The 12,848-nt window shown below is 39.9% G+C and overlaps 1 protein-coding gene across 1 annotated transcript in view; it reads left to right on the forward strand.

Annotated features, from left to right (window-relative positions):
* PKD1L1 (polycystin 1 like 1, transient receptor potential channel interacting) overlaps positions 1 to 12,848 on the forward strand; it is a 159,410-nt gene that overhangs the window by 136,602 nt on the left and 9,960 nt on the right. Inside the window, 1 exon segment of the mRNA XM_064366637.1 lies at positions 2,907 to 3,077. Coding sequence (XP_064222707.1) covers positions 2,907 to 3,077 — 171 coding nt within the window.

Raw genomic sequence — 12,848 nt, forward strand, 5'->3', positions numbered from 1 at the left:
GGACACAGACATGCTGTATTCTGCCCCCTGAGTTAGTTATTTTCTTGTGGTGCCTGCTATCAAACCCAAATTTCTACCCAAAACATGGAGCCTTAGGTGCATTGTTTGAGTTTAGTTACCCCAGACATGACTGTAAACAAATCAAACCAGATGTTTGCACACTGAACACTCACTTTCTTCCATGGCTAATGTATTAATTCATTTTCACACTGCTGATAAAGACGTACCCAAAACTGGGAACAAAAAGAAGTTTAATTGAACTTACAGTTCCAAATGGCTTGGAAGGCCTCAGATTCGTGATGGGAGGTGAAAGGCACTTCTTACATGGTGGTGGCAAGCGAAAAATGATTAAGATGCAAAAGTGGAAATCCCTGATAAACCATCAGATCTTTAACTATCCCAAGAATAGCATGGGAAAGACCAGCCCCTGTGATTCAATTACCTCCCACTAGGTCCCTCCCACAACATGTGGGAATTCTGGGAGATAAAATTCAAGTTGAGATTTGAATGGGGACACAGCCAAACAATATCATTTCATCCCTGACCCCTCCAAATCTCATGTTCTCACATTTCAAAATCAATTAATTATGATTTCCCAACAGTCCCCCAAAGTCTTAACTCATTTCAGCATTAACCCAAAAGTCCACAGTCCAAAGTCTCTTCTGAGACAAGACAAGTCCCTTCTGCCTATGAGCCTGTAAAATAAAAAACTAGCTAGTTACTTCCTAGATACAATGGAGGTACAAGTATTGGGTAAATACAGGCATTCCAAATGGGACAAATTGGCCAAAACAAAGGGGTTACGGGCCCCATACAAGTCCCAAATCCAACAAGGCAATCCAATTTTAAAGCTCCAAAATGATCTCCCTTGACTCCAGGTATCACATGCAGGTCATGCTGATTGAAGAGGTGGGTTCCCATGGTCTTGGGCAGCTCTGTCCCTGTAGCTTTGCAGGGTACACCTCCCTCCAGGCTGCTTTCATGGGCTGGTATTGAGTGTCTGTGGCTTTTCCAGGCACACAGTGCAAGCTGTCAGAAGATCTACCATTCTGGGGTCTGGAGGATGGTGGCCCTCTTCTCACAGCTCCACTAGGTCCCTTCTCTACTCCCCTAGCAGAGAGTCTCCATGAGGGCCCCACCCCTGCAGAAAACTTTTGCCTAGGCATCCAGGCATTTCCATACATCTTCTGAAATCTAGGCCGAAGTTTCTAAACCTCAATTCTTGACTTCTGTGCACCTGCAGGCTCAACACCACATGGAAGCTGCCAAGGACTGGGGTTTCCACCCTCTGAAGCCACAGTCTGAGTTGTACATTGGCCGTTTTCAGCCATGGCTGGAGCAGCTGGGACACAGGGCACCAAGTCTCTAGGCTGCACACAGCACAGAGGCCCTGGGCCTAGCCCACGAAACCACTATTTCCTCCTGGGCCTCCAGGCTTGTGATGGGAGAGGCTGCTGTGAAGTTCTCTGACATGGCCTGGAGAAATTTTTCTCATGGTCTTGGGGATTACCATTAGGCTCTTTGCTACTTATGCAAAGTTCTACGGCTGGCTTGAACTTCTCCCCAGCAAATGATGAGTTTTTCTCTTCTACTGCATTGTCAGGCTGCAATTTTTTTTTTAACTTTTATGCTCCATTTCCCTTTTAAAATAGAATGCTTTTAACAGCACCCAAGTTACCTCTTGAATACTTTGTTGCTTAGAAATTTCTATCAAATACCCTAAATCATCACTCTCAAGTTCAAAGTTCCACAAATCTCTAGGGCAGGGGCAAAATGCCACCAGTCTCTGCTAAAACATAACAATAGTCCCCTTTGCTCCAGTTCCCAACAAGTTTCTCATCTGCATCTGAGAGCACCTCAGTCTGGACCTTATCGTTCATATCACTATCAGCATTTTTGTCAAAGCCATTCAACATGTCTCTAGGAAGTTCCAAACTTTCCCATATTTTCCTGTCTTTTTCTGAGCCCTCCAAACTATTTCAACCTCTGCCTGTTACCCGGTTCCAAAGTCACATCCACATTTTTGGGTATCTTTTCAGGAATGCCCCACTCTACTTGTACCAATTTACTGTCTTAGTTCGTTTTCACGCTGCTGATAAAGACATACCCAAAACTGGGGATAAAAAGAGGTTTAATTGGACTTATTGTTCCACATGGCTGGGAGGCCTCAGAATCATGGCGAGAGGCGAAAGGCACTTCTTACTTGGAGGCAGCCAGAGAAAAATGAGCAAGATGCAAAAGCAGAAACTCCTGATAAACCATCAGATCTCATGAGACTTATTCACCATCACAGGAATAGTATGGAAAAGACCAGCCCACATGATTCAATTACCTCCCCCTAGGTCCCTCCCACAACACACAGGAATTCTGGGAGATACAATTCAAGTTGAGATCTGAATGGGGACATAGCCAAACCCTATGAGCTGATATTTAGGTATCATCCAGTGAGGTTCTGAAGGCAGTCATATGTAATCATGGTACTGTATATTTTGATAGGGCTTTACTCTATGTCATATGCTTCCCCATCCATTATTGCCTTTATTTGTTTTGAACAGTACTCAATAAAGATTTATTAATCGAAGGGATGGAAGAATGACCTCATTTTCCCATAGCAGCACTATGCATTATTGCCTTTAAATCCATTCAATAGTTTTTTATGTAGGTATTGTTAACCGTAGCATTTACGTATATATCTGTATATGTACATTATTATTGAAACAACTGAGATATAGAGACATAAGAGCAGGCCCAGCACCCAAGTCTTCTGACTGCAGGCAGCATCAGTATGTTTCCTAACATAGCACAATACCATCTACAGATGGTACCCCTAAATGTTTCACATAATGAGGAAAGAGGGAAAATGAGATTCTTGAATGCATTTACTAATCTAATATTCTTCCCTTCAGAATTACTACTTGGATGAATTTGCAGATCTGTTAGATGAACTTCTGATGAAGATTAATGATTTGTCTGACAGCCTACAACTCCCTCTTCTGGAAAAAACATCCAACAGCACAGGGGAGGCAAGGGCAGAAGAGAGTCCCCTGGTGGACATTTCCAGTTACCAAGCTACTGAGGTAAGACCATGCAAAATTATTTACGTCAATTTTCTTTACAGCAATTTCAGTTCTAAAGGAGTTTTTGAATACTTGTTGTTCTAAAATGTAAGGTCCATTTGCATAAATACTCTCTAGGGAATCATACTGCTGATAAGATATGCTCTAGCCAGAACTGAAGAACCACTTAATAATTTAAAGTGCATAATGTGACTTCCAGTTTAAAATGGTAGCGTAAGTATCTTATCTGCCCCTTATTTCTGATTACAACTGAAATCAATGAAGATACTGAGAAATGGAAACAGAAACTCAGTCTTCCCAGAAACAAACAAAAAAAGAAATCTATGGCCCAGAATATGACCAGTAATCCAAGAATGGATGCCAAGAACAGTAAAAATTAGACCAAAAGGAGAAAGGATGCTACCATTTCTAAGAACACACAGAATTCTCCAAGTTAGACAGCATATCTGGAAGAGCCAACAAAGGTCCCTCATTTGGAAGAAAAGATTATAGAGCAAAAAATGGTTTAAAGAATCTCTCTGAACCCTAATGCCACAAAATTCCTAGGACATAGGACTGAAGGAAAAAACATGCAGGAAGCCATCTTTGTAGGAAGCTGTTTGTTGATGTGGCTACCTAGAGGAGGAACCATTGGTGATTCATAGACCTAGAGTTACACCACTTGCAAACTATAGAAAAATCAACACAAATAGACACACCATGTGCCAGGTACACAATGAAAAGGAAAGATGAGTGCTGTACCCCAGTGATAAATAGCTTCCAGTGGTAACTGCCCTGAGATCCAGAGACATACTCTGCTGGCCCAGAGCAATCATGTTCATATGGCTAAGTGGCAATGAAGGAGCTCTCTGAAGGCAGAGGAGAATATGAGGTACCTGCTACAAACTCTCTACCCCAGCCTTCCCTGCCCCTAATTCACAACAACCCAGGGAATAACATCCTTTATGAAAAGGTGAACTTCTACATGTAGAGAGGAATAGTAATAATAAAAGCAAATAATTACTGGATCTATGCAAATCTGCTTCAGGAAAAAGTGGTGTATAAAAATGACCAAAAGAGAAGATGAAGGTATAACTTTGAAAACAATTGTCATCAACAGGTAAAAATTGTAACTGAGAAGTTCTCCACACAAAAGGTAAATTAATGGGAAAAAAAAAGTCTCTTTGAAAGGAGAGTTTAAAGCCAAAATGAAAGAACTCCAAGATGAAATAAAGAGGCAATGAATTAACAGAGTTGAGAAAAGAAATGGAAAAGAAAAAGAGTAAAGTAAATGGATTCACAGAAAAGACAGGAAACTATGTGGATGACATGTTGGAGAAAATTCTGCAAAATAAAAACAGTTAAAATTGATTTTAGGAAAAATAATACCCATGGAAATCAGACCAGGAAGAATGTGCATAAGACAAGGAAAGGGTATCTATAATTAGTGTCTCCCCCAAAAAAGCCCAGGAAATTTGAACAGGAAAAATATTTTAAACTATAATTTTTTTAAACTATATTGGAAAAGAAATATAGACCTATATATTTAAAAAGGAACTGTGTCCCAGGGAAGAAATGGATTCACATCTATTAATACTAGAATATGAGTGGGTATAGTGGGTCATGCCTATAATCCCAGCATTTGGGAGGCCAAGGCAGAAGGACTGCTTCAGCCTAGGAGTTCAAGACCAACCTGAGCTATATAGTGAAACCCTATCTCTACAGAAAAAAAAAAAAAATAGCTGGGCTTGGTGATGCATGCCTGTGATCCCAGCTACTCAGTAGGCTGAGATTGAAGGATTATTGGGGTCCAGGAGGTAGAGGCTGCAGTGAGTGGTGATCTGACCTAGGTGACAGAATGAGACCACATCTCAAAAAAAAGAACTAAAACACAGCCTAATAAAGTCACTGGACTTAAAAAAGATAATCCTACTGACATCCAGATACTTCCTACCCCTCAAAATCAAGTAACCTCCATATGTTTTAAAATTATTTAAATTATTTATTAATTATTATTATTGTTTTAATTATAAAAAAACTGTTTAAATATGCATATGAAAATTGGGCAAATGATAAGAAAAACATGATTTTTAAGAAAAGAAACTATAATGACCAATTTTGTAAAACATAAAATAAAATTGGGCCAGGCGTGGTGGCTCACTCCTGTAATCCCAGCACTTTGGGAGGCCGAGGCAGGCAGATCACAAGGTTAGGAGATCGAGACCATCCTGGCTAACATGGTGAAACCTCATCTCTACTAAAAATACAAAAAATTAGCCAGGCATGGTGGCACATGCGTGTAGTCCCGGCTACTCAGGAGGCTGAGGCAGGAGAATCGCTTGAACCTGGGAGGTGGAGGTCGCAATGAGCTGAGATCATGCCACTGCACTCCAGCCTGGGCAACAGAGCAAGACTCTGTCTCAAAAAATAAAATAAAATAAAATAAAATAAAATAAAATAGAGGATTTATATAGGGAAAAAAAAGATGGGATAGTATTTACTATATTTGTAACATAAAAATGAAAAAATGTAATTAAAAATTTTAGAATAAAGATAATTGTATGTATTTATATTTAAACCATAATGTATATATTGTTATTTTTGGATGATAGGATTAAAACAAACAAAGGACAATGTAAGTGCTTAGCAGAAAGCACTGACAGAAGAAACCCCATTGGTATAATATGGAGCAACAACAAATAAAAGTAACCTAAGTGTGTATTCACTCAAACAGGAAAAATTCACAACACACACAAGTGTACACACAGACATATGCACTAAGCAAAACAGAAGGAAAGAGGTTGAAAGAATGAAAGTATAATTTAATGACATCTACTGCAAAATGAAGTAATCCAAGAGATTATTCTTTTTACAAACAATTAAATGACAGATTATTAGCTAACATATCTAAATATGATGAACAAAGTGAGTACAATACATACATAAAATAAAAATGAGAAATGGAAAATAACTTTAAGGAAATTAAATAAATTATAAAATTTTGGAAGTAGAAAACAGTTATCAGTGTTCATTATGCAACAAACTGACTTGAATAGAGATAGAATCTGAAACAGCATTTGCAAGTTCTGTCCCTCCAAAAGCACCAATCCCAGTTGGTTTCACAGAGAAAATACACCAAACTATTAAGGAGCATATAAGTCCAGAACAATTTTCAACCTATGCCACAGCAGAGACAGAAGAAAAGCTTCCAAGTGTGTTTTTATGAAATGAACAATTTATTGATCTAAAAGTTGGACAAAAATATTCCAAATTAAAAATGAAACTACATGCCAGTCTTATTGATTTTTGATACCAAAAATCTAAATAAAACATTAACACATAGTCTCCAGCAGCAGAGTAAGAAAATTAAATTCCACGATCATCAGTATTGAATCAGGATATAAAGGCTTTAATATTTAAAGCATGTTAATAACTAGGCCGGATGTGGTGGCTCACACCTGTAATCCCAGCGCTTTGGGAGGCCAAGGCAGGTGGATCACTTGAGGCCAGGAATTCAAGACTAGCCTGGCCAACATGGCAAAACCGTCTCTCTACTAAAAATACAAGCAATTAGCCAGGCAAGGTGCATGCTTGTAATCCCAACTACTCAGGAGGCTGAGGCATGAGAATCTCTTGAACCTAGAAGATGTAGGTTGCAGTGAGCAGAGATCATGCCACTGCACTTCCAACCTGGGCAACAGAATAAAGAAAATAAAAATATATGAATAAAATAAAAACAAATAAATAAATAAAAATAAATGAAATAAAATAAGAATATTAATAGCCTTCACCAAAAAGGGAGGAAACTATCATTTGATATTTTTCCATGGCTGCATTTGATAAAATTCAACATTCATTCCTAATTTTTGAAACATATTCTTAATAAAAGTGAAATTGGTATTTTTTTAAAATGTAGTAATATAGCTCAAGTTAAATGCCAGTATTATATTTAATAATACAACATCAGAGCCTTTACTACTAAGGCTAAGGACAAAAAGATTGTCAATTCAAAAGTCCTACAACAGGCTGGGCACAGTGGCTCCCGCCTACAACACAAGCACTTTAGGAGCCCAAGGCTACAGAATCACATGAACTCAGGAGTTCAAGACCAATCTGGGCAACATAATGAGATCCTGTCTCAACAAAAAATGCAACATTAGCCAGGTCTGGTGGCACAAATCTCTAGTTCCAGGTACTTGGAAGGCTAAGGAGGGAGAATCACTTGAGCTGGGGAGGTCAAGGCTGCAGTGAGCCATGATTATGCCACTGCACTCCAGCCTGGGCAACAGAGTGAAAACCTGTCTCCAAAAAGAAAAAAAACAAACAAATGAAAACCAAGTCCCACCACAGCATTTTAAAGGGGTATGCCTCATCTCATTCCTATAAACCCACTTTGTTTATATATATTTATTTGATAGCTCATATAGCTAGCAAGAACTTTAAATTTATCATATGGTTGAGTAGTCTTTTATATACACAGCACACACTATTGTGAGTCCTTGTACAGCTACAACACATAATAATCTATACTAATTTCCTATGGCTGAGAAAATAATTTCCCTCAAATGATGGTGGAGGCCTGTAGGTGCTGTGTCTTTGCCCTTTTGACTTACTCTTCCTGTCTATGAGTGGGACGTTTTTAGCAACAATGCAATCACAACTTTGGGTTCATTCCATAGGAAAACAATGCTTTCTGGACTATCACTTTATGAGGCATTCATCCAAAGTATATTTGGCAAAAAGTCAGTGCTGCCAGGTGTGGGCCTCTCTCACCTGGCTCCCAGGTGGGTTTCTGCCTGCAGAACTCAAGTTTCTGCAACATGAGTTTAACTGGCCTCACTGGGAAAGAACCAGGAATGTCACTGGTCTTGGAATAGGCCAAGCAAGCTGGACTTCACAGAACAGACCCTCTTTTGTGTGAGGGGATCTGAGGGAACAATTCGTTTGAATTTCCTAACTTCAGGCATTTGTTTCTTCCTCTTAACCATTAATAATTAAGATTTGTATCTTTATAAACTAGAAGGATTGGATGCCTGGAGCTATCAATAACCACCTACAAATCATATTGTTCTTTGTATTTTTTAAGTGACTCATGGCAACAAAATGCGGTGAGCTGCCAGCCCCCACTTTCTCCCCCTTACCAGCTCGGTCCCCTTAACGGTTCTTGGTTCTCTGTGGCCTCTCAGCTATGTAGCCTTGGACCCCAAGGACAGCTCCCAGCCGGGCGCTGCTGCTGATTGGGCAGAAGGACCTCAGAACTCTTGCCCAGCTCCCTGCTTGGGCCTCTTCTCTACTGCAGTGACTCACCACTTTGGAGGAGCTGGCTGGGCCACTAGTCAGTAGATGCAATTTAGAGATGTCACAAGGGTTTTTCCTCCACATACTTTCCTCTTGATTTGCTTCTGTGAATACGATTGCAATTGCGTAAGGCAGGAACATCCAGAGGGGAGCGCCTGACCTCAGGGCACAGAGTCTCTCCTAGAGGATTTTTGGTTCTTTTTTTCAGTGTAATTCCTTAGCACCTACCTGCCAGGAGGAAGTTGAGATGTTTTTTATAACTGGAAAATCTGTATTCCCTTTCACATTTGGGGTCCCCAACACAATTTGTGAAGACTGGTGTGCCAGTCTACAGCCACTCTTTTCAGCAAAGTTTGTACTTGAGCTCTGCTAGTCAGTGTTACTTAGGAGCAGAAAACCATCAAGAGGGTGAATTTTCTCTCAGCTTCTTCCCTTAACTTGCCAGTCTGTAGAATAATGAGAAGACTTAGAATACTTAGTTTTTCCCAATGCTAATTTTAGATAGCCTCCATCACAGGTGACTGTCACAGAGATTCCTCAAATCTAGAAGTTTTGTAATTATAGTTGGGTTTTGTAAGCTTACTGAATCTTCAGTGATTTCAATATTTTCTAATGGATGATGCAAGGTATCTGAACACTAAGTTTTAATCCTTAAGGAAGGAACAGTCTAGAAGGGACTTTTTAAAGGAAATACTGGCCAGGCACAGTGGCTCACACCTTTAATCCCAGAGCTTTGGGAGGCTGAGGCAGGCGGATCACTTGAGGTGAGGAGTTCGAGACCAGCCTGGTCAACATGGTGAAACCCCATCCCTCCTACAAATACAAAAATTAGCTGGGTGTGGTGGTGGGTGCCTATAATCCCAGCTACTCAAGAGGCTGAGGCAGGAGAATCACTTGAACCCAGGAGGCAGAAGTTGCAGTAAGCTGAGATAGCACCACTGCACTCCAGCCTGGGCGACAGAGTGATACTCTGTCTCAAAAAAAAAAAAAGGGAAATATCAACTCAGCCTGAACATGTAGAAAGTATGATGTCCTAGAGATGCCTCAACTTCTGCTGATAAACATAGAGGTCAGGCAGGTCTGAGGGATGCACAACTGTGGAGTGTGATTCAGTTTTAACCACTGGCTGGGGGACTACGTGAAAGCAAGCTTCTTCGTGTGTTTACATCCTACTCTGTAAAAGGAGGACACTAGTAGAGCCTCTCCCATGAAACCACTGAGAGAGGTAAAGGAGTTTGTGTCTGCATGCTGTAAGTGCGCTCTATAGCTTTCATATAGACTATTAAAACTTTCATGTTTCATGCATTCCTCAAGTATTTTTGTGCCAGGCACAATTCTAGAGGCTGGGAATCCAAAGATGAACCAGACTGACTTGAAAGTAAACTATGTCCACCCAGAAAACATTATATTCCTGGAACTTGGAAAATACAAATCTCAAAATTATGGACAAAACCCTTAGCAACCTTTGTATCCACTCGGACCTATGTTCTGATGTGTTTCTTCAGGTGAAGCCGACAGGGGCCAGTAAGGATGCAAGCATCAAGTTAAAATGAGGTATGTTCAGGAAGAATGCTCCCCAGAATTCCCAGACTCCATTCAGTATGTTAAGGACCAGTATATTCCTGGACTTAACTAAAAATGATCATTCTCACCTGCTCTCACATCCTGGTTCTGCCCTTGCTGAGTTCTCATGACTTTCTCTCCACCACTGTGGCTTCCACAGAATCCAGCACTCAGCAAATATTTAGTGAACTGATTATTGAGCAAAAAATAAGTGGTGGATGATGTATGTGGATAGAAAAGGGCAACTAATAAGCAAGCATGGGAAAGTGCTAATAGGTGGCTCTGGAAAGGGTTGCTGAGGGCTTCTTGTAACTTTCTTGTTATGTTTAAAATTATTTCCTAGTGAAACAGTTTTAAAAAGAAAGCTATTGTGTTACTCAAGTAAAGAGATGACAAAATGATAGGGTCATGGTTGTAAGATATGATTTGTTTTAATGGTCCTTACTGTTTTTTCTAAGCTTTTCTATATTTCTAAATATATCTTGGAATTTTTCCCATGATGGACATCACAAGAAAAGCTAATTAAATTTAGAAGAACTAAATATGGCTTACAAATACTTAATATATTAGAAGTGGGAATCACTTAAAACCTAGACAGAAATGTTGAAGCAGACAGCCTTCTGAAACGAATTGTCTCTGCTTTCATGGATTATACTAAGTCTTCCCGGGTCGACTTCACAAGCAGGAATGTTTTTGTGGCTGCTGATTCATTCCTTCCTGGCAGACATAGCTCCAATGAAGTTGAAATATTATTGCTAATCCCTTTTATTTAGATGTGAGCTAGAATGGCACTCGAGGCACTAAGGATATAAACCAGGGCTTTTGTATTACTGTGAACACATAATTCATTTACTTGGGCCAAATTGTCTCCTAGCAGGGTTCAAGAAAGTTGAATTCTCAAGAACTCAAATGCACTGTCAGCTGGCTTCTTTTGGACGTTTCTGTTTCAATTTGGAGGCTTGCAAACTACAGTTATTTCCCAAAAGAATATGGAAATACTGTATTAGTTTGCTAGGGCTGCCATGACAAAGTGCCACAAACAGAAATGTATTCTCTTACAGTCTGGAGGCCAGAAGTCCAAGGTCAGGGTGTCAGTAGGGCCACGCTCCCTCTGAAGGCCCTGGCGAAGGATCTGTTCCAGGCTGCTCTCCAGCTTCCCTTAGCTCCTTGACTTGTGGCAGTGTAATTCTCATTTTTACAGGGCGTTCTCCCTGGGTGCCCAAATTTTCTCTTTTTATAAGGACACAATCATACTAGATTAGGACCCACTCTAATGACCTCATCTTAACTTGATCATCAGCAAAATAAGGTCCCATTCACTGGTACCGAGGGTTAGCATTTTAACCTCCTTTTTTGTTCTGGAGGAAGAACAATTCAATCCATAACAAATACATTTAAACAAATGTGAATCTTTGCAGATGAGTATTATAGTTTTCCATTAACTCCAGCTTTTTGAAAAATTCAATTTCATTCATCTGACAAAAGTAAAACAAAATACTCAAAAAATTTGCAAGCTCTTCTTTTTTACTCTGTGTAGATCTTAATTTAGGGATGCTTTTATAAGAATGATGTTTATATGCTGGTACATATTGATTATCATTAAGATTACAAAACAGGTAGATTATCTGAGTTCTCTGACTTTGGGAAAGATCAGGTAATAACAAAAGATGATTTTTTTTGCAATTTTAAATAGAAATACCATTGGGTCTTCCCAAAAATACTATATAGCAATCAATATATATTCCCAATGCCTGTCTAAGTTACAGAACGCAGGAATGTAGGAGGGCCTCTGAGGTCAGGAGCTCCTGTTGCCTCCTCGGGTAAGTGACTCATTCTCAAGGGATAAAATCACTTAAGAATCCCAGAGGACATACCTCATCCATGTCACCAGCACAACACCTTTAGTAAAGATGGAATCCATTTCTCCAGCAGTTTGGGAGTGAGTGTCTGTCTTTGGTAAAATCTACTAAAGCAGTTCTCATGGTTTTGCACTCTTAGCTATATCCCGAATAATTTATTACTCAGCATATAGTTAAAAGCCTTGACAATTAATTGGTTTTAAGTAAGACCAAGGAGAGGAATAATTAGAGCAGATTCAAGGGTTTCCCTATTACAAAGCCATGTTCACTCAACCAGTATCCCACATCCCAGTAGACTTTTCTTGAGTGGAAGACAGAGGGTCCCAGTTACAGCCAGCACACAAGGGTGTTCCAGTGTCATTCACTACACCAGTGTGGGGATTTATTCTCTCCGATCTTCAGAATTCAAGTAAATATAGAATGAGTTTATACAAATCTCTGGGACTGTAGGAAGGAACACTTTTCTCATGGTGACCTTCTTCTTGGCTTCTCTTGCTAGTTTAGAATCAACTTAAATATCACTGAAATACTAGCCCTTGTCCTTGAAAGAGTAGAGACCTTGGAAAGTTTTTGCTGCAGTTGTCCTGAGTTGAATCATTTTCCAGAGATTTGTTCTTGCCAGGGCCTCCTTGCAGCCTCTACTTTCATAAGTTACTGCATTGTTTTTGACTACCATTCTGGTCCTGTTGCCAGGCAGGAGTAAGGAAATGTAATTATTAAAGTTTAGAAATGTGCACTGACCTTTGAAGAAATTACCCATACCCTGCACCCTGCAGAAGTTGAGCATCTTTTTTCAAAAGCTGTGGGGGACATAATTTATAACTCTCATAGGCAGCTGGTTTCTTGGATGGTGGGTCAGAGTGGAGGGGGAGGAACTAGATGCGTTGCACAGAAGGTGGTTATACTATACTATCCAGCCACAGCAATCAACACCATGTGGTCCTCACAGAGTGGGAGAGACAAAGGTCCTTGGAACAGAATAGATCCCAGGAATAAGAGATCCCAGAATGGACTCACACAAATGTGCCAAACTCATTTTGACAAAGCTGCTGAAGCAATTCAATGAAGAAAG

This window comes from Aotus nancymaae, unplaced genomic scaffold (genome assembly GCF_030222135.1).
Source record: "Aotus nancymaae isolate 86718 unplaced genomic scaffold, 86718_ANA_hifiasm-v0.15.2.pri h1tg000065l, whole genome shotgun sequence".
Taxonomy (NCBI): Eukaryota; Metazoa; Chordata; class Mammalia; order Primates; family Aotidae; genus Aotus; species Aotus nancymaae.